General features: G+C 32.4%; 1 protein-coding gene and 1 long non-coding RNA gene across 2 annotated transcripts; one reads left to right on the top strand and one right to left on the bottom strand.

The window, feature by feature from the left end:
- The first annotated feature begins 2,489 nt into the window (after window positions 1–2,489).
- On the top strand, window positions 2,490–3,746 carry LOC143083017 (uncharacterized). Its single transcript, XR_012980532.1, has 2 exons — window positions 2,490–2,554; window positions 3,415–3,746. It is a non-coding gene; the product is annotated as an uncharacterized LOC143083017 (long non-coding RNA).
- A 3,776-nt stretch (window positions 3,747–7,522) lies between these two features.
- LOC143079829 (heat shock 70 kDa protein 12A-like) lies at window positions 7,523–17,038 on the bottom strand. The gene is made up of 5 exons (XM_076255444.1): window positions 16,954–17,038; window positions 11,781–12,116; window positions 10,469–10,687; window positions 9,032–9,185; window positions 7,523–8,764 (listed from the first exon to the last, which is right to left on the bottom strand). The coding sequence occupies exons 2-5, from the start codon at window positions 12,090–12,092 to the stop codon at window positions 7,710–7,712; spliced, it is 1,740 nt and encodes a 579-aa protein (XP_076111559.1). The 5' UTR covers window positions 12,093–12,116; window positions 16,954–17,038; the 3' UTR covers window positions 7,523–7,709.
- Window positions 17,039–26,112: the final 9,074 nt, after the last annotated feature.

Below are 26,112 nucleotides of genomic sequence, written 5' to 3'. Positions count from 1 at the left end.
AGCAATCAAAACTTCGATCTGCACGACATGTTTCATTTTGATGCTTATTTTACCACAAAATTAAAGTTTTATATAATTATTGCTTTATTGTTCAGATGATGTTTGAACGGACGATATGGTCTCCGTAACGGTAGTTTGATAATATTACTGTTATGGGAAAAAATCGTCTGTCTGTCTGTCTGTCTGTCTGTCTGTCTGTCTGTCTGTCTGTCTGTCTGTTTATGTACTCCTAATGATCAGCTGGTCGGCTATTGTTGACAAGTTACACAGTTGTATACTGATATTTCGATATGTGAATAAGATATTATCAATATTAATTCATAACACACTTAAATATACTTCGTTAATTGTGATTTTCGCCCTGGTTTAATACCTCAATAATACTATAGAAGATAACAAAACACTTTAAATGGTAATTGAAATCATAACGTTTATATTAATGGACATGACTTCGCTTCTTCCACACCAGTAGATATTTACATACTTTGCGAGATACAATCAAGAACAGGTCAGATACTTTTTTGGGTATCCAGACAGTGCGATTCATATTTTCCAATAGATCTGCACCTAATTTTACTTATCGATTTTTGAATAAGCTAAAATGCCAGGTCAAATTGCAAATGTTAATATGTTTTGAATAGCAATCTATGAATATTTCGAAGCTATCAATATTGTCCGATTCAAATAAAGGCAACAGTAGTATACCGCTGTTCGAAACTCATAAATCGATAGAGAAAAAAACAAATCCGGGTTACAAACTGAAACTGAGGGAAACGCATCAAATATAAGAGGAGAACAACGACAAAAAAGAAACACAAAATGAAAATGTAACACACACAGAAACGAACTATAATACAACAATGGCCATTTTCCTGACCCGGCACAGGACACCCCAAGAAAAAAAAATTGTGGGTTGAACCAGGTTTTGTGGCATGCCAAACCTCCCGCTTCCATGGCAATGTTAAATATAACATTAAAATGACAACATCACATGACAGGACCACAATACAAATAAATGGGAGAACAAATAGGACACAGAAACACACAAATACTAGCCAACAAAAGGTACCAGGTTTAAAATTTAATACGCCAGACGTGCGCTTCGTCCACAAAAGACATACCAGTGACGCTCAGATGAATAAAGCACGAAAACCAAAACAAGTACAAAACCGAAGAACACTATGACCAAAAGCGCCAAAAAGCCGTGCCCAACACGACCAGGGCCCCCTGTCCGGGACAAGAACATCAACACAGCTTACAAAAAAATAACATCGTTTATTCAAATTCAGATAGTAAGTATGTATTTTATGGGATATATATGACATATATGTGAGTTATAAACATGCCAGGTTGTGGTTAACCCACAAATTGGGCATTGTTCCCCAAAAGAGAAACTACTTTTCTAGTGTTAATTTAATTTTAAATACAGATTTTATACTTCATGTGGCACATATTCATGTCAAATACAGCAATTTTTTCATAAAACTTAATAGGCCTATCAAAAGTTAAGAAAAATGACAATTTTCAAGGCCACTAAGTTTTTAAAATCCCAAAATAAAAATATAGACCTTTGGAAAAATAAAATAAAAAAACGAATGTTTTGAAATGAGACAACGACCAAAGTTCAAAGGAAGTGGAAGTAGGTAACTATAGGCAATCGTAAGGGTTTACATGAGATAAACATATACCATAAAGTCGACTAGAAAAGGCCCGACATGAAAAATATGAAACAATTCAATTTACGAAAGAAAAGAAAAAAAAACAATGCCAGACATGAACCAACAAAACAAACCTGAATACTAGTAAATGGCCTTGACTTGGGACAGGCACATACAAAATGTGGCGGGATTAAACCTTGAATAGTGGTGTTATAGCACAACATAAAAACTCTCCAGGATAGTTGTCTCATTGGCAATCATATCATATCTTCTTTTTTATATACAAAAATCAGCTGAAACTTTTAACGGGCTTCACAGATCGATACAAATCAGAGACACATCTATAAATCACACTGATGTGTCAGGGTTTTTCTACACCCCTCACAATAAAACAGACGTGATCTGACAGCAATAGTTTAAAGCTAATCGGAACTAATAAGAACGCATGTATCTAAGACTAAAATATTAATCAGTCCACATCCAACATCTAAATGATTTAGTATAAAGGCGTCATTTACAGACAGATTAAGCATGACATTGCGCAATGCCAAATAAAAGTACCAACATCATGGTACAATGAAATTGAGTATGGTTTGAATTTTAAATACTAATAACAAAATCAATATCTACACAAATAAAAACAATATTCAAAGATTTAAAATAAACATTGTCGAATTGGTAATGTATATAAAGGATAATATGTCAGTGTGGTTTAGTATAAATAAACGTTTAAAACATATTTATATATATATATGGTCACGAGATCAAGAATACTATAAATGTTGACGTACAATGTAAGTGGTACTTAAAATTCACTTATAAATTTATATAAATAAATATGAGCCTTTTTCTTCTACACCAGTAAATATTTACGCACTTTGCGAAATCAGAAACAGGTCAGTTAACTTTTTTAGAAGTCCAGACTGTGTCATTGAGGTATTCCTCCAAAACATGTGTTTTAAATGTAATATAGTCCGTGAATTTCTGATGAGCTTCTCAATGCCTTTTCTTGTCCCATGCAGAACATATCATTGTCATATTTTTTTATTTATATTTGCTCACCTTGAGCAAACAAAACTGTATCTTAAACTACATGTAGTAAAACAGTAGAAAATATGTTCACCTTATTGTTAGAGTATTGTTTAGTGTATTTCGTCACGAGTTACAAACCGTCTCTATCTCACAAAACGTATTTGCGCCTGTTCCAAGTCAGGAACCTCTGGCCCTTGTTACTAGTCTAAAGCTTGTATTTTTTTTATTTTTTTATTTTGATTCATTGGTATGTTTCGGAGTTTAGTATAATTAGTGTGGCGTCCATTTCGCTGAACTAGTATACATTATTGTTTAGAGGCCAGTTGAAACCCGCCTCCGTGTGTTGGATTTCCTCGCTGCGATGAAGACTTATTGATAGTCTTGGCCTGTTTTTCGGTCTTTGATATGATTTTTGCTCTTTGACACACTCCTAGTTTCCATTCTGATGAAATCTTTAAATAACTTGAGTGATAAGATCATGTGTCTACTTTTTGTTATACGAGAAAAAAGGAAAAATTCGATGTAAAAATGAAAGCAGTTGAACCCAATATTTTTTAGAGAGGAGAATGATATGTGTATTTCGAAGCTACCAATATTGTCTAATGCAAACAGTTAACAAAAAAAATACCTTGTGCATCTAAACTCATATTGCAATTTGTAAGTTATTCAGTATACACATAATCAACTATTATGCACTACAAAATCTCAAAATATATAATTTCAGAATGAATTGTTGCGGTCACAAACAGCTGATGATTTTCACATTCATCACGTTTGTTTTCATTATCAAGGAATTCGTACTAACAGCAAAATATTTGAAGATAGAGGACAGACGAGATCTTGCGATTATTCAATGTGTATTGCTTAGCTTGATCACAATTGTTTTGATTTGTTTCTTTTGTTACTTGTGTGATCGGGAAGACAGATGTAGAGTGCAAGAAACAAGTACTTGTAGAACTGTTTTCATTATTTCAATATTTCTGTTTTGTTTGATAATAATCATGATGTCAATAGCTCTTTTAGCTTGACGATGCATGAATAAAGACCGTTGCTATATCTTATTGGATTAATCTAGAAAGAAAATAACACTATATCAAATTTAAGAGTTTCAACTCGAACGGACAAAATTAAATGGATTGTATATCTTTTTTTTATTGCTAGTTATGAGCCTCATGATGAGTTATCAGTTTAGCACATAAATTATTCACAATTTGCCATATATATACACAATTGGTGTGCATCCATTGATTTACAAATATGAAATATAAAAAAAATGCTGATAATCTTTCCCAAAAGAGGGAAGAAAGATACCAGAGGGAGAGTCAAACTCATAGATAGAAAATGAAAAGACAAACAGACAAATAATAGTACAGAAAACACAACAGACTAAAGAGTAAGCAACACAAACCCACAACAAAAACTTGGGGTGATCTCATGTGCTCCGGAAGGGGACGCATATCCTGCTCCACGTGAGGTACCCGTCGTGTTGCTTATGTTATTACACATCCGGTAAATAGTCTAATTCGATAGGTCACATTCGTGAAAAGGGTAGGGTATTGTAGTTACGACGTAAGGAAAATGTCTGATATCATCTGTGAAACGGTTATTCCATAACGGTCTACCAACTCGTGATGGCGTCCGTAAAATTTACGAAGGAATGATTTCAACTAGACCATTTGGAACTCTTGGTTTAATAGCTTTCTTATGAATAGCAATCCACTATCAAGTAAATCATGATAGGAAATACAAGCACGGGATTATCGTATCAATTGGGAGATATATATGTTACAGGGAATTTGTAAAACCAGGGATTTTGTAAAATCACTGGACTATTCAGTGATTTTGTAAACTCACTAACAGTTTTAGTGGTTTAGTAAAATCCCTGAAATTGTTAGGGATTTTACAAAATCACTGAAAATAAGGCTTGGGATTTTGTAAAATCCCTGATTACAATTAAGTATAACTTGCTTTTAGAAATGTGTTTTTCTAATGATATAAAAATAGACTAATGATCACTAATGATTTTGAAATATATTTGTTTAATAAACACTGTGAGCTAGAACTAGTGTATAATGATAATGACTAAAAGGCATATAAACGGATATTAAGACCACTGTGAATTTAATTATTTATGCATGGCAATTTTGGATGACATCTACTGTTACATAATTGCCCTGCTTTTCGATGCATGTCTGTATCAAATCAACCTGTCCTTTCGGAAAATTGAACTCTTTGCCTATTATAGACTTAACGACAATATCTTTACTGTAGCAGCTCTACATTTTTTTAGTTGGCGTTCCTCTCAAAATTTTGAAACATTCTAAAGCATTGTTTGAAATATTTGCACACTTTCTATTTGTGTACTTTTAATAACATTTTGTCCCTACCACCATGACCTATTGATTTGTGAATTTTCTGAACTATGCTTTACATGTCTTCAAGACTTACATAATATTTTTAAGACATTTTTCTGTAATGAAATATACCGTTTTTAACGATTTTTCAAATCTCCACATTGAAGTACTTCATACCTACATTAACCAAATTATCTACTTTTATTTGGATTAAAAGAATTGAGAAAGTTTAGAAACTTATTAACAGATATTTCACTTTGTGGTAGAATACATATAACTGATATATGACCAAAGAAGGTAAAACTTTTTTTCATTTTTGCTTGGTTATATAAAACCTATTCATAACATGCAAGTACAAAACAAAGTATTCTTACCTATATTTTCTATTGTCTTTTTATATTATTATTTTGTGAATGTAATTGTTATTTTGTAGGCAGCAAATTTTAAGAATACAACACTTATTTGCTTTTTATATATCAATTTTCATGCAACAACAAGATGCTCTTGCTCTGATATGTATTTTTCACAGAAATTCTTATAAAAGTGAATGAATTTACAAATTCCCTGAATTTAATCAGTGAATCTGTAAAAAAAATCTTAATTATTTCAGGGATTTTGTAAAATCACTAGTCAAAATCAGGGATTTTATAAAATCACTAATCAGTTCAGTGATTTTACAAATTCCCTGAAATTTCAGTGATTTTACAAAATCCCTGATTTCACAAATTCCCTGTAACATATACACCGTATGCAGGCGCTGCTGGAATGTTGCTACATAGAAATTGAAAGTTCACAATGAAGCGGAAATCATCTCTTTTGTCGTAAAGTTTTGTTTTCAACCGACCCTTATTGTCAATGTCGGGATGTAAGTTAAGATATGAGGTAGACTTAGCTGTATCCCAATGTGATATGTGAAATTTACAATGAAAAAGTTAGATAAAACATTTTCAGTCAAGAGCCGGTAGTTCAGTGGTTGTCGTTGGTTCTTGTCTGTCATATTCGTTTTTCGTAAGTTGTTTTTGTTGTTATGATTTGGGCCGTTAGTATTTTGAAAGAATTGATTCATATGTTTCATGTCAGTGCCTTTTATACGGTATGGGTTTTCACCGTACGTTTGCTCATAATTGCTTACATCCACTTCATTTGAACTTTTGTGGCTAGTCGTCTCATTGTCAATCATATCACATTTCCTTATTTTCAAATTAAAAGAGAAATAAGACTTAAGCAGGAATCCTGGAAAAATGCTGTCGGTCCAAATTTGTCTATCATTATTTTTGTACAGCGTATAGCCGATATACAAATACAATGAATTTATTTTTTTATCTTTTTAAATTTCGTGCTGTCTAGCAGTAAACATATACATAAAGTTAAAGATTTCAGCTTAGATAGAAAATCATCCAAAAGACACAGGTATTTCCAAAGAAATTCAAGACTTCAACACACATGACGTTCTTCAACAATGGACAAGCAAGCGTATACCAGGCATAGGGTAAAATAAAATTAAACATTTTAAGTCTATCAAATCTTTGCCATCAATATCATAACAATTTAAATATTATAAAATTATCTATGAAGTGAATTTTGTATTAAATTTTCAACAATATTCTTTTCATTTATTTCAATTCTTTCTTATGGATGCATAAGTAATCTTTTCCGTATTATAACTCTATTCAAATTCATGTATCATTATCAATCTATATTCCTGCTTGTTTTGACTATGTTGATAAATTTGTTAGTTTTCATAGTGATGAAGATTATAACACAATGTTGACTTCTGTACCCTAGTTTTGACATTTTTACCTAATTTGTTTGTTTGCTTTGTTCACACATTGTTGTCAATATAATGGACTTTTTTTGCGACTGTCATGAAAGTGAGAAGTTTAGCTAGGTACTAAACCAGGTTTAATTTACCAGTTTCTATATAAGAAAATGCCAGTACCACGTCAGATTTTTGACAGTTGTTATCCATTTGTTTTCTGTGTTTTTAACACCACTTGGGTTATTTCGTGGCTGTCAGTTTTTATTGGTAGAAACCGGAGTGCCCGGAGAAAACCACCGACCTTCGATAGGAAAACTGGCATGCAGTCTGAGTCAATTAAGTTTGGAGTCGGGTGCATCCGCATGGCGGGTTTCGAACTCACCACCTTAGTTTTGACTGTCTAGTGGTTACAGTTGTAAATACTTAAAATTGACAATACTCATACCACTCGGCCACCGATGCCCCTTTTGCCATTTGATTAGGGACTTTTTCTTGGAGTTCGTTTTGTTTTTGTTTTTGTACTTTTTAATATTTCTATTTTAAGTGAATTGGTTTCATACAACCAAACAATGTATTTTGGTTTAGAGCTCAGTAGAGCTAATAAGTTGCGTTGTAACGTGAGCAACTAACAATCCGAACAAATCTATTTAAAACATTTATTGTTTAACAAAAAAAGAATGGAGCAACAAAAAAACCGACGAAAGTGGTAAAATGTATTTTATTAAGAAAGCCTGAGCCAGCTAAGAATAGTTAGAAACTAAAAGGAGAGTGACATAGTTTATTGGAAAAGGATATACGCTTCATAATATTGCTATAAAAACTGAACTTATAAAAGTCATTTTATATCATTCTGCAAGGAATATCTATGCAATACACACAAACATCAATATAAACTAAATATAAATGTTAGATTAAATCGAATGATGCGTTTATTTTTGTTCCAGTCGTTTTATCGACCGCAGTCATTCCAATTTCAGTATTTCCAAATATATATTCGGCAGTTACCTCCCTTGTTTCCTCAGTGGGTGTAGGAAACGTTATTGTTGCTGATCCAAGATAAGTGCAACTACTTTCATCGATGTACATTGGAGTTTTTTCTGTAGATACGTATATATGCAATGGCATTTCTTTTTGCATTGGAAAAGCAGTCAAATGACTTGTTATAAATTTCTCACCCAAAGAAACTTCTTGGTCTTTTTTAACAATTTGTTTGAAAATTTTCTCGCATTTCGGTGGGGTTTCGTTTTCTACTAGATATTTTTTGTCATGAATTTTTGAGTTGAAAACACGGCGCGTTTCTACACCATAGGAAAGCTGCATTACTCGTGATCGGATATATTCTGGTCTATGTCCAAATAGTACAGCTCCCTTTAACACAGAAAGACCCGCCTCTTCCGGAATTATAACCCTCTTCTGTTTAAAGTTCCGCTTAACAGCAGCCTGTATCAGCATACATTCTGAAAATCCACCGACAAGTAGCAACTGAGAAACCTCGGAAGTCGCTTTATTTTGTAGAATGTCTTTCATCAGCGAAATGATGCTATCAATTGTCGGGTTAAATAGAGACCTCATTAAATCAGCCTCAACTCGCATCTTGTCTCCACGAACGGTTAACTGGTTGCTATATGGTGATGACTCAAGCACATCAGGAAGATTTTCTCCAAGAACTTTTTTGCATTGTGCATCAAGAGAAGCATAAGGTATAGTTATGTTCACTTTCGTATCTTTTTCAGGTGTGATAGTTCTCTTCACGGTTTCAAATTCTCGGAAAAGATCCAAATAAGCCGATGGATCTTCATCTTTTATCTTTTTCATTAATGGCCCTCCAAAAATTTTCACAAGCATCTGAAAAAAACGTCCATCAACTGAAGTACCCCCACAATCATTTCCTGTGGCTCTACATAATTCTTTCAGCTGGCCGTTTGCCAATTTTTCATGGACTGTTATATCAGCAGTGCCACCTACAAATTAAATTAATTCAAGAGATTGTCAAAAAAGTGTTTGCATTTATCTAATTTCAATTTTATTCATTAATAACTAAATCAAAACAACAGATGACCTACCCCCTTTTAATGTTGCCAATATCCACAAGCTATTCATTTCACACAAGATTTATTTTAAGAACTTCTTTCAAACTTATCCTAATAATCAATTCAGAATTATATAATTTAATAAACACTGCATAGAAACCTAAGTATTCTGCCACAAAAATACTTTTAATAAAATACCTCCTAAATCCACTACCATATATTTTGCACCCGGTTCTGTCATTGTAAAACCTTCATCAGCTCCGTGTAGCTTCTTTGTAGGAAGATATTGGCAGAAAATAGATGCTGCTTCTGGTTCAAGTGCGATTTTCAGACTTTCTTCTGGTATTCCTGCCTATTTTTTATAAAAGCATTTTGATTTAGTATTGGATATAAACCTGCGTATACATGCATTGACTCTTGTCAAGGTTTGGCACAATCACATATTTCTCAGAAAACAAATTAATCATTAATCTTAAAGTCTATTTGTTATGTTTAAAACAATTTTACATTCAAAAATTTACTGAAAAGAGGTGCATTTGAATAATATATTTGGGAACAACGTAATTACACCACAAATAACGAAAAGCCACAAGAGGACGTACTATAACAAAAATTTGAAATAAGGTCAAGTATAGCTTGTAATAGACCAAATTTTTAACAATAACAAAACTAAAGCTAAAACATTAATATCTTATCAAAGCATGCTTGCAATCACTAAAACCAAGCTTATATATATTTATAATTTCTGATTCTACTGACATATAATCATGATTTTGTTTACTCTTATACAGACACCAACGTCACAAACAGTAAGCGAAGATACAATCATGAGTCTTGCTTCAAACTATCAATTAGAAAATTGATGTTCATTCAAACAATAACCGTATGATTTTAACCTCTGTCTATATATTCTTGAAGTCAAAGAGGAACGTTTTGCAAAGGACTCATATACTTCAGAGCCTTATAAATTAGATCTATCATTTGTCATTTGATTTTTTTTCTGGCAGAATTAAGATTTACCATGGGAAAATGATCTATTTAAAAAAAATTTAAAAACAATTGGTAGAATCATTACAAGAAGGCTCAAAGTGACATTAATATAATATGTAAGTGTGCATCCATTATGAAGTCATTTTTTCTATCTTGTTTGGTTATCTTCACCATAATCTGTAATGTTCTTTACATTAAAATATTTAAAAAAGAAAACTTCGAAAGTATTTTTACGTACAAAGAGTGAATGAACTATAATGATAATAAGAGCAACTTGGATCATATTCGATTTTTTTGCTATTGGGTTCGTGTTTGTCAGTGTTTTTTTTTTTTAAACAATTTTTGTGTTAAAAGTTCTGTTTTACTTTTCGTCATGTGAAAGTTTTTCCATGGCATTATCAATTTGTATTCTATTTTCGAGTTTGAACTACCCTTTGATATATTTTGCCTCTCTTTTACTTTATAATAGAAATGGCATCAAGAATTTATAGGTTTTTTGTATATCTTAGATTTATTGCACATTCAAACAATGGGAAAGTACGAGAAAAGTAGTATTTCAATGTACAGTTTTGTAAATTACAACATAAACACGATGTATGTCCATCCAAGTGCTGGTATTTAAATTGTTTTTTCATCACTACTTACGTTAACTGCGCTTTTTCTCATGAACTGCTTTGCAGCATCAGTCCAAATTGCAGGCACAGTAAGTACCCATTGTATTTCTGACTTATCCATTCCAGTGCCCTGCTTATCTAATATATCTGTGAGATGACTTACAAGCGCTTTTATTGACAAACCAAACACCTCTATAGCAGGAACAGATTTTCCTCTAATATCTTCTAGAACCATGCCACTTGTGATTTTCTTAAAGCACAATATGACGATATTATATAAGGCCTTTAGAGTATATACACTGAAAAGAATATGCCATTTTCTTCTTATATTTCATGATTTCAGCATTTCTTAGTCTCCAATGATTACATTACATGTAACTATGTTTCATTATACTACCCCTTTTAGTAATTTTATAGGATTGTAAAAGCGTTGACCGTGCGCACATTTTCTTCATACAAAATGTACTTCGGTAAACGCTCATACACCCCATTAAATTTACAAAAAGAAGCAGTCAATGTTAAAATTTTTTTTTTTACTCTTATACGTCAACCATAACACTATAACTGCATGCATTGTATTCGATGTGCTACTTGAAGTTTCCCGATGCTTTTCCCGCTGCAGGTGTTCAAGCTTTATTCAGATACTACAGTGGTATTTTGGATCGAAAACTGGATGTATCATTTAATGCTTATATGTGGGTTACGCGGTCTTTGCAATGTAAGTAACGCAACACTGACTACAGAAATTAATGATATCCTCATAGACTATCAATCAAACAAACAGAGGTATCGACTCAGTGCTTGAAATAATATACGATATGGCGCACCAGAAGTGTTTTTCTTGTTTAATATTCACTAAAAGTTTTGAAGAAATTTAACAGGAAATTTAGAAATAGAGTTTTACAAATCATGTGAGTCCCAAAATACCGATTTCTGAGTTGTTGATTTATCGGGGTTTATTCGACTCATTGCGTCAAAATGACGAAATCATCATACGATTTTTGTGCGTCTGTAGTTCTGTATTCACACACATCAGGAATAATAAAAACACAAAAACATTGAAAGCCACAGATAATTAAAACATCACCTTTAGTAGGTTATGAGGTTTACACCAGAAGGGACCTTCTTAACATCAGAATTTGTCAACGGCAAAAACGGGTTTACAATTAAGTTTCGAATATGTATTTTGGAACAAAAATGGTGAGTAGAAACCATTAAACAAATATGTAGATAAAATAAAAATATTATTCCTCTTTGATAGATTTGTCAGATATTTTTATTTTGAAACTTAAATTGAAGTGCTTACATGTGGCGTTATAACATCATTTTATTTGAATACGCACCGTGTTGTTGTGTAAATTCATTTTAAACCGATGAAAGTAGTAGTAGTTGTCCTGTTCATCGTCCATCACAATGTCAGCGTACTTGTTTTCAGCTTCATATCCAAATGAGTCCAGTTCTTTTCTGTCATTCAACAGTAGGCATGTTGGCGTTTTAAGGGACAGAAGAGCCCTTCCACCAGAATTCCAAGCCTGATTTGCATGTATTTTAAGGGGATCTGTTTTAAATTCATGTCTCATTGAGAATGCATAACCAGAATAAGTTGTACCAAAGTCTATAGCTGCCACCAAAAGATGATCTCCTGTCTTCTGCATTATTATGTTATTCAATTAGGAATACTGCAAGATAAGTAACATTTGTTTTACCTATTTAGAAAACTGGAATAAAAGAAAATATCACACTTTAGTAGAGTAAATGTGAAATTGTTTTTTTTTTTATGGTAAAAAATTATTATGCTTATGATTAAGTGTCAATAATTGTATGATCTTTATATCAACATAATTTTACATTAAACCCATATAATCCTTAATTGACCAATCGAAAAAAAAACCTTGATGAGTACTTAACGATACCTTATCTAACTTAAATTCATTGACAAGAAAGAAAAAAAGCTTGCATCCTCATGACATGCAAATGCTATGCAAAACAAATAAAAATGAAAAACTTTTACCTTAACTTCCTATATATAATTTGAAAATCTTATAAATTTAGTTTTTCAATCCCGCTGAACATGCTTAATCATGATCGACAACATATGGATAGGTCTCGTTAACGGATATTGTAAGACAAAAAAATGGGGATATAGTTATTTTACTTTTTCGTCGCCGGTCCATTCATTCCTTGATTTCAAGAAAAATTACAAACGACATTGATAGTGATTTTTCCGTTTCAACATCACTGATGTTTTTCTTGTCTTTCATTTTTGCTTATGTGTCTTGTTTTTAGAGTGTCTTTATGTCATTTTGTTTTTCTTTGTTGACAAAATTGTTTGTTTTAACAATGGTTTAGATTTTAAACAATGTTGACTCCTGAACCCCAAATTTTGACATTTTAACCTATTATGTGTATTTGTTTTGCACACACATCTATAATGCTAAAATATCAAATAAAAAGGTCCAATTTGGGGTTAAAACGACAAATCAAAGAATTCAACTTCATATATAGTAAACAGCGGTGTTGATTAAACATTACACATTGCAGACCCTTTTGTTTTCCGCATAATTCTCGACTCCTAGGAGTCGAGATTAAGAATTGAACGATGGACAGTTAGTGCGTGAATTTTTCTTGCTACCTGATTGGAAAATATTACGAGACGTCAATAATCAAAGTTTATTGATTGGTTAGGACAATCCAAACCAAGTAAATGTCCTTCAATCCCTTAGAGTATCGGATTTGTCCTCTCTATTTTAGCAATTAGATTTTACACAGGTAACCTTTATCTATAAATAGTCGAATCCTTTGGAGTAAACAAAAACGTTAGACGATACTACTTCATAGCGTGTGACCTCACGTGTGTGGTAAAATTTGTTGATTGATGCACGTGGCTATATTCTAGTAAATGAATTAATCTACAAAGCGAGAGCACTTTCCATTTTCATCAGCTAAGAGTCGAATAGCCTTTTTGAAAGGCTAACGCTTGTTAATATTGCCAATAATTAACAAGTGCCGGGTCGAATACTATACCATATTCACCTGTTACACATTACCTTATCTGTACGTTCCGCATCTGACAGGAGCACCACCAAACGGTGTGTTTAGGATTTGCTATATACATGGTTCATAATCACAGGGTTAAAACTACTAAATTCAATCATTATTGTCACATTATATCCTATTTTAGTATTTTAATCAACATGACTTTAAAAGATGACAATACAAATACCTAAAATCTAGACTTAAAATAAGGTGTATAGGTACAGTTTCAAATTTGTTAGCCGCCATGAAGTAAATACGGCGAATCAAAGAATTCAACATTATTTATAACTAATATAGGACAATGCTGTTGATTAAAAATTACTCAAGTCCAGGCCCTTTTCTTTTCCAAATAATTATATTGATTACCAATTATTGATATGTTCCAGGTCGATGGGCTCAAACAGAAAGATTTTGAAAGCAGAGAAAACTGTGCATCTTATTATCAGCATTACTTTATCAGATGACAATACCAATACTAAAAATCCAGGCAGGGTAAAATAAGGCTTACATATAGTTATATAATTTGATTATGTCATGGACCTGGTGTGTTCTAGTTGTTGTTAATACAACGACATTTTATGCGACTGTTTTACCAGTGAGGGGTTTAGCTAGCTATAATACCGGTTTAATTCACCATTTTCTACTTAAGAGTCATCATATATATCCTGCTGGCTAATATGACCGTATTTACCCAACACATTTTAATCTGAGTACAGACACACGTGTTCACCTCGAAACTCTTTAAGGCATGGCAGGAACTATATAGATAATAAAGTTTTAAATGCTTTTTTGTGATTCAGAAAATTAAAAACTTTTCTAAATTTTGCTAATCATTTTGTTCACTTCTTCAGAAGGTGCAAAAATAAACTAAGTTGGGAAAGAGGTCTGTGAAGTTCCTCCATATAGTCAATATTGTGAGTAGTATTGGTTTGTATGGACAATGAATAGATGAACAATAGACATCTGCAAACAAATAGGTGTTTGTCAGTACTTATAGGAGATTTTGTTGTGTAAACACAGCTATATTTTGCAATACTTCTCCTTACGATGAACCTAAATGAAAGTCTGTATCAAGTCAGGAATAAAACTTTTATTTTCTTTTGTTTGGTGTGTTTGAGCTTTTGATTTTGCCAATTGATATTGAATTTTCCGTTTTCAATTTCTTTCGAATTGTGTATTTTTGTTATTTTAATTTTTTTATACTCAATCACGTTAATAGAATGTAGAGTTTTGTTCTTTCTTTTTGGTGAGGTTCAAAATTTCGATCAGATCAGTAGTCTAAAATTTACATGTTTTACTAAGCTATTCTACATCAACAATTAGTTTTGTTGAAATACTTGACACTGACAAATGCTATTTGTTCAGCCGAACTATTTGTCAACACCATTTTATATCATCATCTTGGTATATAACCATCAAATATTAATACTCTGGTGCAAATATTTACACGTTTATTAAACTTGTTCTTATCTGCACAGTATCGCACGTTATTGACGATCCGATACATATGGTTGGTCGTGTCTAGTATACTGACGAGGCATTTTCTCTATAACCACGTTACTGACCATGTAATTTCAAGCCTTACAGAAGCACCTTATGTGGGGTTTAGTATATGTTATCAAGTATATACTGACGAAAAGACAGGTCGAGGGCCTGTTATTCAGTGGTTGTTGTTTGTTGCAGTATACCATGTTTGTGTTCATAAATTAATTATTTACATCAATCAGGCCACTACTGCACTCGTTTGAAATGTTTTACATTAGTCATTTCGAGGCCTTTTATAGCTAACTATCTGTATGGGTAGTACTCATTGTTGAAGTCCATACGGTGACCTAGAAATGTTAAATTTTGAGTCATTTTGGTCTCTTGTGGAGAGTTATCTCTGTAACAGTCATACCACCTTTTCTTACTTTGTATGTTAGATTATTATGACATATTTTGAGAAATTGAGAAAGGGGGGCTTTTTGTCTTTTACATTATGAAGATTAGTGTCTTTGAAAAGCTTCGTTATATTTACAAACGCATTAATTTATAAAGTATAAATGAATGTACTACATTCTGCTTAGTTGTTCCCAAAATTAACATGTAAATGCATTTGGCTGCAATGGTAAGTAGTAAGTAGTGAATGTTCTGAAGTATGGACAGAAATATAAACTACATAGAAAAATAAGCGGTAATCATTTCTTGTACTTTGTTTCTTCATTGTTAAAATACTTGATATAAAATATTGATTGATTTATTGATTTGTGATTGCTTTACATCAGCACAAAAAGGCTACTAAAAGTATACCACAGCTAAAAAATAAGAAGATGGGGATTTATTGCTTAAAAACAATCCTCCATCAGAGAATAAAGGTCACCGTACTACCTTCAACTATGACCAAGACCGCTCTCTCACATGCAAAAAATCAAAACTTTAAAATATCAACCATACACCATAGGCAAGGTTGTTGAGCCAGAAAAAAATACTGCAGTTTAAAACACACGCGAAATCCGCTTAATATTTAATTAACAATTTTGGTTTTCTAAATGGTATTTATTCTTTTTGATATTTTTTTAATTTGACTTTAATAATGTAATGATGCATATTCCATTCATATATCGTTTTTGAGGCATAACAGTTTAAAAGTCGTGTACACTATGACATCTCATACGTATATACCGTTGACAAGACTAATGACAAGCTATGCTAATTAAAAAAAATATATAAAAGAACCCAGAATCAGAATCATATATTCATTTTTATGTAACACATTGTTTTAGACATGCAGCCACATTTATGTAGAAACTACCAACTTCTAGTTTGAACATATTTTAAGCATGTCCGTACTTGCCATATGAAATGGAGGCAACGTAAATGGTTGAACAGTATTCACAAATACTTTTATACGTCATTTAAACATCAGTTAAGTCAGTAAAAACTTATAGAAACACACTCAAAACAGTGATAATTTCAAAAAAATGAAAGTTCATCAAACTGTCAACCGTCAAATGCCTCTTTTTACCCACAAAAAATGTCTTTTTCATAGATAATATAAGCAATAGATACATCCTCAATTTCAAATTCGAAACCAGAGGTTCAACCTAGATGTTGATCAAGTTTCTTTCTTTACATTTTTGCAGTAATATTTAGTTCGGCAAATTTGAAAAATGTCATGTTAGGAAAACTATCATTTACATGATGCATATGTTTGACAAAAAATTAGTTGTACAATATAATAAAGTCAGCTGGAACACCATAAGTTTCCGAATAGATGTTTTTATCGAGAATACGAAGTGCAAAGGTACAGAAACACATTTTCTTCAATCAATTATATTTACATTATATAAATGAATTGAAAGTAGATCGACTGACCGAACACAGCATAGACATAGAGACAGGCATTTGTTAAATGTTAAAAAAAAATAATAAAAAGCATCATTTTATAATTAAATCCTTACCAGAAACAATAAATGAAATTTGAAAAAATCCAACAAATACCTCGTACTGCAGTTACTTTTCTTAAATACAACTAGTTCTTGGAACTGTTCAATAACCGAATATAAAATAAACAAGACCTTTAAACTATATTTGTGTGTATCTATTAAAAGATTTCTTTATAGTGTAAGCGTGTAAAGGTAGTACTGTGATACTAAATATTATTTTCCTATCTTAATAAAATTGACGCCAGACGCGCGTTATATCTATTAAGGCTGATGATACCCTCGTGGAATGAAAACACCACCATCAGCGTTTTGTAAACAGATAATTTATAAATAAGACCATATCAATGATAATTCATGTCAGCACAGAAGTGCTGTCTACTAAGGCTCGGGGAATTAAAACACCACCAGGCAGCAGCGGCATCAACCCAGTGGTTGTAAATCAACTCATCATAGATACCAGGATTAAATTTCGTATTTACGCCAGACACGCGTTTCGTCTACAAAAGACTTATCAATGACGCTCAAATCCAAAAAATTAAAAAGGCCAAAAAAAAGTACGAAGTTGAATAGCATTGAGAAACAAAATTCCTAAAAGTTTTCAAAGTATTTAAACGTGTCCTGTGCCGAAGACTACATTTAAAATATTGAAGCAACCCTTGTAAAATGATTGAAATTAGAAATGCAACATGAGAGTTTTATATAAAAAACACTATATTTTTGGTATCTATAAAGGATTTATTTATAACGTACTTCAGCATTGATTATTTCCCATTTCCATTCTCAATTACAGCAACATGACAACAAATAAAAAAAAATACAACAAGGCAGACAAAAGTATAAAACATCTCTTTGACCAATAAAATCTCAAACTCGGACGCTTTGGAATGGTGAGCAGTTACAGATAAAGAACCTGTCGTTTTGGTCTATGATTCCACTGGTATTTGGCTTCCGAAGTGTCTCTAGCATATGAAGTTAGGATTGAGGTTAATACAAGTGATGCATGAATATGGCCATCTATGACATATATAATCCATAACGACCAAACAAACCATGATGGTGTACGTACACACAACTATTGATTGGTGGACTTGTGTATTTGGTTTTTTTTTTAAATATTTTTATGGTTTGCCTTTTTTAAAAACGTAACATATAAATTTTTCTTATCTGGTTTAATATGTACAAAAATAAAATCACAAAAATACTTAACTCCAAGGAAAATTCAAAATGGAAAGTGCCTTATCAAATGGCAAAATCAAAAGCTGAAACTCATCAAACGAATGGATAACAGCTGTCATATTTCTAACTTGGTACAGGCGTTCTCTTGTGTAGAATTTGGTGGATAAAACCTGGTTTAAAGCTACTTCAACCTCTCATTTGTACGATGACTGCATCAAAATCCAATATCTTGACAACGATGTGTGAATAAAACATTCACACATACTAGGTAAAAATGTAAAAAAAAAAGGTACAGCAGTCAACATTTATGTATCATAATCTTAATCACTATAAAAACAAACAAATATGTAACAAAAAATCACAAAAAGGCATGTAGACAAAGCACATTAGCAAAAAATGAAGGACAAGAATGAGCCATGACATATGTATTAAAGAAACACAAAAAGGCATATAAACAAAGCACATTGGCAAAACAAAACAAAAAAAGACAACAATACAAAAATTATAATGAGATAATAACACAATGACTAGTTTATAAGTACAGAGCCACGTCATATGTATCCAGGAAACATAAAAAGACATATAGACAAAGCACATTAGCAAATATGATGGACAAGAATACTAAAATAATCATAGAGTATTAACCTAATGACAGGATAAATAAGTTCACAGTCATGTCTGATGTATATCACCAAAACAGATTCAACATTACAAGTTATAATTAAGTAATAAGACAACTAAAATAAAATAATATAACACGTTTGTGAAGTTGATAGGGAATATTATCTACAAGTTCTTAATTGGTACCTTTTGCTGAACTGTTTTAGAATAAGGACGATACGTTCATTGTTACCCTTGGTTCATCAATATTTTCTGCTCAGACACTGGTGAACTTTTACAAAGTCTGTGTAGGAACTGTAAGCTTTTGAATACCGAAAAAGTTTGAAAATGTATATCCACTATGCAGGTGAAGGTGGTATATTGAAATCATCTCGTTTGTCATAGATTTTGGTACTGAGATGACTGTGTATGTCAAATTCGAGGTACAAGTCTAAAATTGAGGCAGAGAGAGCCGTTTCTGTTTTTTCTTTAATTTCTAGTTTTGGTGATATATTAATGGAACAATAATAAGAAAGATCGTTTTGTTAATGGAAAGAACATCATCGATATATCTGAATGTGAAACTGAATAACCTGGCTTTTTTGGTCTTCTTGTTTTTGAAGTCGGCAGCTCATTCTCATAGGAATGCCGACAATTTGCTGAAAAAATGCACCTCCAAATACAACAAATATGTTATCAAGAAGAAACTTCAGCCTACTGATCTCTTGTTTTGATAGAATTAATTTTCGAAAAAGATCGATATTTTAAATTATACAGAATGTCTTTAGAGTTTTTTAGAATCTACATATGGTTAATACCAATACGCGAGTAAACAGTTTCACCGTATTTCTGAAAACCCCCTTAAACTGCGGACATAATTTTACAAGGTATCGTATTAGACCCGTACCATGAAAATATGACTAAAATTTTCATGAGTATGTAATTGTTGTGATTATATATTTTTTCCGGTAAAATTGTTGTTAAAATGTCATACTAATTATTTTGTAAAGTGAAGGAGAAATCAATGTAAATTGAGACGAGGTTCACTATATGCTACGTAGTTTAAAGCAAAGCTTGGGTAAAATGTACTATATTTTTGTTGGTGATATTTTCATAATTCTTTCTATATCAACTGTTTTCGTGGTTGTAAAACAAAAATCTGTGTCTGTAGAGTGTTATTTCAGGACGTAAAATTGCCGTAAATGATTCAATTTATGAAAAAAAGAATATAAATGGGGAATGGGTTTAAGAGACAACAACCTTAACGGGACAAACATGGTAAAGGTATGTCTTCCAAGTAAGCTGTTTTGATATTCATCGTGGCTTCTTCTTAATCTTATTATTACATTCGACTGTTGCAATTACACTACAAGTCTAGGTAACTCGACAAATAAAAATATTTTGTAACTAAAACAGTTAATTGGAAAATACATAGATATGTCTGAAAGAAAAGTGCACACCTCACTCGACATGTACAAAAACGGACGCAATTCTTTCTAATATTGATCATGTGACGGTTGTGCATTTACAAATATGTGTAATATATCTATATCCGGTATATAAATTTAACCAACTTTCGTAACTTTGCAGGTATGATATATACATAGGGTAAATATTTCGGTTCGACTGAATAGCAATTCCGATAAAAAAAACTAACCGAAAGAAACGAAAAGTAGTATTACAAATAAGAAAAGTTAACCCAAGAAAAAAACACTCACCATAACTGTGCAAACACGAATAAGAGTGTATTCAGACAGCAAGGGGAATAGTGTTTCGACCTCGAATGACTTAAACTGTGTTAATCTATGACTTACCCATTTATTTCATGTTGCACTTCTTAAAATATTGACGTCGAGTTTCCCATAGGAACTCCTTTTTATAAAACTGTAAAGTTACGTAAAAAATATATCCTAGAATGGAAAAATATTGCACCATTTTTTAAAGGTTAAACCATAGAATGTATATTTTTTAACATTTCTATGCCACGAACAACGAGTTTTAACTTACATTAAGGTTTATGACCCCTTCTGTAGCATTTTTGTACGAACTTTTCAAACTTCAATTGTATCAAAACAACAGATATAATGGTTAATAGAGATAGGCCATTTTGTACATATACCAAGTGGAAACTTGATGCAAAACATTATTATTTACTGTTTCATTGCATTTAATAGAAAAAGAGTACTTTGTGGCAAATAAACCAAGATTTTTATAAAAAATGCACTGCCTTTAATACAGATATTTTTGGTATAAAATTTAAAACATTTGCTTTTCTATGACGTGCTGGTGTTTATTTAACAAAAAGTTCTTACCAACCTGTAAATTCCAAAATACCTCGTGATGAGTCACTAAGGTCTAGCGCACCCTAAAAGATGTACTTGATTTGGTCCATATTTTTATTTGTTTTAACCAATAACTACATTATAAACTTGTGTTAAGGAAATCAATGCTAGCACTGCATGCTATAACCATATATCTTTCAGTGATCAAATTGCAAAATATGAGAGTACAAGGATACAGATTGATATATTATTACATTTGATCTATGTTTCATTATAATACGTACTTCTGATTGGTTAACTACAATCGCTCGTTATTTCTTAATCAACTTCATTACACAGTTAAATTTATCATTCATTATGACACAAGGTCATATAATAAAGTGCACATAAAAATTGATAAAAATTGTGTTTTCATGATCCTAGCTAAATAATGTAATTATGAGTATTGAACGCTTCTTTTTGTAACTTCATAGGGTTGTACTAAAGCGTTAACCGTGCGCTTATTTGTAGAATGAAGCGCTCCAGCAACTTCAGTCAACGCTTTTACACCCCAATGAAGTTACAAAAAGAAGTAATCAATTCTTAAATAAATTTCATTGATTTCTTTAAGAGAAATGTAAATTTTGGATAATATTCACGGAGAATTCTAGAAAGTACTAAGACAAGAGCCCACCCATCGTATATGCTAAATGTGTTATTAGCTGTCTCTTAACATAACCAAATAGATATATATTTATATCTTTAATGGACCAAGAACTGGTAAGTTACAAAACACGTAATTATAAAGTTTATTAAAATGCATTTTACTGGATTATCTCCCTTAGTACCATATAAATTCAATATCTATATATGGCATCATAAATTGGAATTAAACTATGTTATTGTTACTTTGAATTAATAAGTTAAATATTTTAGTGTTTTTGAAAAAGAAACACTTACATTTCCAAAATTATCCACAAAATACCATTTTAAATTCATTGATCAATAAAGAGAAAATGTAAATTTAAACATTTTTCGATAAGAATTTTAAAATGTACTACAATGAGACCCCAGCAAGTTTATTCGCTAAAATGCATAATTAGAATTCCAATTAATAAAACAAAGTGAATTGTCTTTATATTTTTATAAGGCTGGAGAGTTTAAAAATATGTCATTTTTTTATTTTCTGAAAATAATTTTTACTGGATTATCTCCCATGGAATAATCAACAAACTGTTTCTTGAAAAATTTGTGTACTAAAGGGAACCAGATGAAATATAATTTTTTATGGACTTCTTTCATAATGTCCTTTAAGCACGCAAATTTTTAATCAAATCTGATGACCCCTCTTATGGACTGTTATGCATGTTTTAAGGGAAACTGGGTGTTAAAGCGCGAGGCTTGCTAAGCTTTTTAAATAACTACAATTTGACTGTTTTAACTTCCTTTCTTTTTTTGTCCTCATAAATCATCCTTTCTATATGAACTGTTTTCATGGAAGTAAAATTGAAAAAAAAGGTACATTGAGTGTTCTTTCATGACATGAATGCCTTGAAAATTCGTTAGGTATAACTGTTTCAACATCGTTTTAGTATGTAAATGTCATTACATTAAATACTTGATCAATGAATAAGATATTGACAATTAACTTTGAAACTGAACATATACCCCACGACACTTACCAAAGAGGAGATCCTGGATAATCAAATGTCTGTACTATATATGTTCCTTTGAAATTTCAACCCAAGATGAAGAACTGGATCTTTCATCACTGTAAAGGATACCTAAACTACATGAGTGTACTTACAAACAACGTTATATTGCTGCGTCTTCCAAATGCTCCACGAAACCTCTTTCTAAACTATTAACATCTACTTTATCAGCAATCAAAGCCGGGCTTCAAAGTTATTATTTAGAGGTGGCATGAATCAGACGTGGATACTTAAAATTCGCAAAGATCTTTTAGAGTACATACAATTTCAGACTCTTTCATCTTGCAATAGTATTAAAACATTTGACTTTCTACACTTTATACAAGTATTCCCCATTCCAAACTAAATGACAAATTGAAAGAGTTGGTATTACTTCATTTCATAAAACAGAATGGCAAACGTAGATACATGTATCTTGTCATCGTCATTATACATCACCTTATCTGCATGATGTATCTATAAATGACTTGCTGCCATTGATACAAAAGCCGTTAGGTATTCATCACATTCGCACGAACTTTATTCATTACCACTTTCATCACTTCATTCTCTGTTCAATTTATGTTTGGAATCCACTGTTACAAACCCTCATTCAAACCAATACAAACTTGAAGCTATAATTTCGGATATTGCAAGTCACAGACTTTTCAAGCCAGTCCTCATTGGAAAAGATGAAAAAGAGAAAAGATTTTTCCTTAATCTTTCCTTTGCCAACAAAGGTCTCGATAGCGTCAACTTAGGCAATATCCTTCACCCCGATTTTGTTTTTTGTCCATAGATTTATGAGTTTTTATACTACTGTTGCCTTTCTTCATCATAAATTAGTTCAATCGAAAAAAACCTCCTCATTTCAAAGACCACTCTGTACCAATCATTTCTTAAACCTATACCAAACCTATTGCAACTAAAATTTTCAATTGCAAACACGTTTTGCAGGATCTCGATATTGATGACTTCAAGTCTAAACCTCCTGATTGCACTTGTGCTAGTTCCCAATTCACATATAATCCTGCTGGCCACGTTATTACCGGTGACCTCAACATTGTTAATAACACTTCTCTACGAAATGTGTTATCGAAAGGTCCGAAATTTCGGGAGCCAAAATCCATCAATTGGAAATACAACTTTAAAATTTTGAGGGTTTCAGTCGAGGATTATGCCAGGAAATGGGCAAAGCGCGAGAAGGAAGACGCAGACACTCTTTCCGAATGGATTAAGGCAGTGGGCATGGTGAGGTCGTTGATACAAATCAGAATTAAGAAACTGAATGGGTCTATCAATGCCCATGCTACGTCAATCTTTAAAGACCTAAATGTTGCAAAACACCTATCCTACCTCCATTACAAATATGTTGTTGTCCCCGCAGATAAAGCCCCTAACAACATCGTTTTTGTGTGTAAAACTCATTACATTAACTGCTGCATAAACGAATTAGGTATTGACAATGCACTTGGAAACTCAACATATACCCTCACGACACTTACCAAAGAGGAAAACCTGGATAATCATAGGTCTGTTCTATGTTCCTTTGGAATTTCAACCAAAGATTAAGAACTGGATCTTCCATCACTGTATTGGATACCTAAACTACATAAGTGTCCTTACAAACAACGGTATATTACTGGGTCTTCCAAGTGCTCCACGAAACCTCTTTCTAAATTATTAACATCTATTTTATCAGCAATCAAAGACGGGCTTCAAAGTAATTGTGAAACTGCCTATTCTTGAGGTGACGTGAATCAGATGTGGATACTTAAAAATTCCAAAGATCTTTTAGAGTACATACAATCTAACTCTCTTTCATCGTGTAACAGTATTAAAACATTTGACTTTTCCACTCTTTACACAAGTATTTCACATTCCAAACTAAAGACAAATTGAAAGAGTTGGTATTGCTTTGCTTAATAAAAAAGAATGGCCAACAACGTAGATACAAGTATTTTGTCTTAGGGAGGGATAAATCCTACTTTGTAAAGGATCACTCTGATTCAAACAAAACATTCTCTGAAACTGATATTATCAAGATGCTTGATTTCTTGATTGACAACATATTTGTTACGTTCGGAGGACGTGTTTTTCAACAGACTGTCGGCATTCCAATGGCAACAAACTGTGCCCCTCTACTTGCCGACTTGTTTTTTTTTAATTTGAGGCTGACTTCATGCAGGAACTTCTCAAGAAAAAAGATAAGAAGTTAGAAATATCCTTTAACTCTACTTTCCGCTATATAGATGATGTTCTTTCACTAAATAATTCAAAATTTGGTGACTATGTTGAACGCATCTATCCCATCGAGCTAGATATAAAGGATACTACAGATACAGTTAAATTGGCCTCATATCTTGACTTACATCTAGAAATTGATAAGGAGGGTCGGTTGAAAACAAAACTTTACTACAAAAGAGATGATTTCAGCTTTCCAATTGTGAACTTTCCATTTCTTAGTAGCAACATTCCAGAAGCACCTGCATACGGGGTATATGTTTCCCAATTGATACGATATTCTCGTGCTTGTATTTCCTATAATGGTTTTTAGATGGAGGGTTGCTGCTCACAAGGAAGCTATTAAACCAAGAGTTCCAAATGGTGAAGTTGAAATCATCCCTTCGTAAATTTTACGGACGTCATCACGAGTTGGTTGACCGTTATGGAAAAACCGTTTCACAAATGATATCGGATATGTTCCTTACGTCGTAACTACAATACCCGTCCCTTTCATGAATGTGACCTACCGAATTAGACTATTTACCGGATTTGTAATCACATAAGCAACACTACGGATGCCACATGTGGAGCAGGATCTGCTTACCCTTCCGGAGCACCTGCGATCACCCCTAGTTTTTTGGTGGGGTTCGTGTCATTTATTCTTTAGTTTTCTATGTTGTGTCATGTGTACTATTGTTTGTCTGTTTGTCTTTTTCATATTTAGCATTGGCGTTGTAAGTTAGTTTTAGATTTATGAGTTTGATTGTCCCTTTGGTATCTTTCGCCCCTCCAGCTTTCGTTAGGTACAAAAACAATTGTCCTTATGACATATTATAATCTTGTTTTTTTTTCAAAATTGACATGAAGTAGTATACTTGAAACACAAACACGCATATGCCAGATCCACTTGTATTTTTGACTATCTGATGAGTTAAGCCTTTAACTGATTTTTATAGTTCGTTCTTATGTTGTACTGTTATACCACTTATACCAGGTTAGGGGAGGGTTTGGATAACGCAAACATGTTTAAGCCCACCATATTAATTATGTATGTGCCTGTCTCAAGTCAGGAGCCTGTAATTCAGTGGTTGTCTTTTGTTTTTGTGTTACATATTTGTTTTTCGTTCATTTTTCGAACATAAATAAGGCCGTTCGTTTTCTCGTTTGAATTGTTTGAAGTTGTCATTTCGGGGCCTTTTATATCTGACTATGTGATATGGGCTTTGGTCATTGTTGAAGGCCGTACAGTGACCTATATTT

Source organism: Mytilus galloprovincialis, chromosome 1 (assembly GCF_965363235.1).
Source record: "Mytilus galloprovincialis chromosome 1, xbMytGall1.hap1.1, whole genome shotgun sequence".
In the NCBI taxonomy this organism is placed as follows: Eukaryota; Metazoa; Mollusca; class Bivalvia; order Mytilida; family Mytilidae; genus Mytilus; species Mytilus galloprovincialis.
The sequence above is the reverse complement of the archived record's forward strand: the minus strand, read 5'-3'. Positions and strand labels throughout refer to the sequence as shown.

Bases quoted from the DNA above. Each gene is read 5' to 3' on its own strand.
- LOC143079829 (XM_076255444.1), bottom strand. From the start codon at position 12,092: ATGCAGAAGACAGGAGATCATCTTTTGGTGGCAGCTATAGACTTTGGT. The intron at 10,688-11,780 runs GTGCGTATTCAA...TTGTGCTTTAAG, and splicing joins TGAATTTACACAACAACACG to AAAATCACAAGTGGCATGGT. The intron at 9,186-10,468 runs GTAAGTAGTGAT...TATAAAAAATAG, and splicing joins TGAGAAAAAGCGCAGTTAAC to GCAGGAATACCAGAAGAAAG.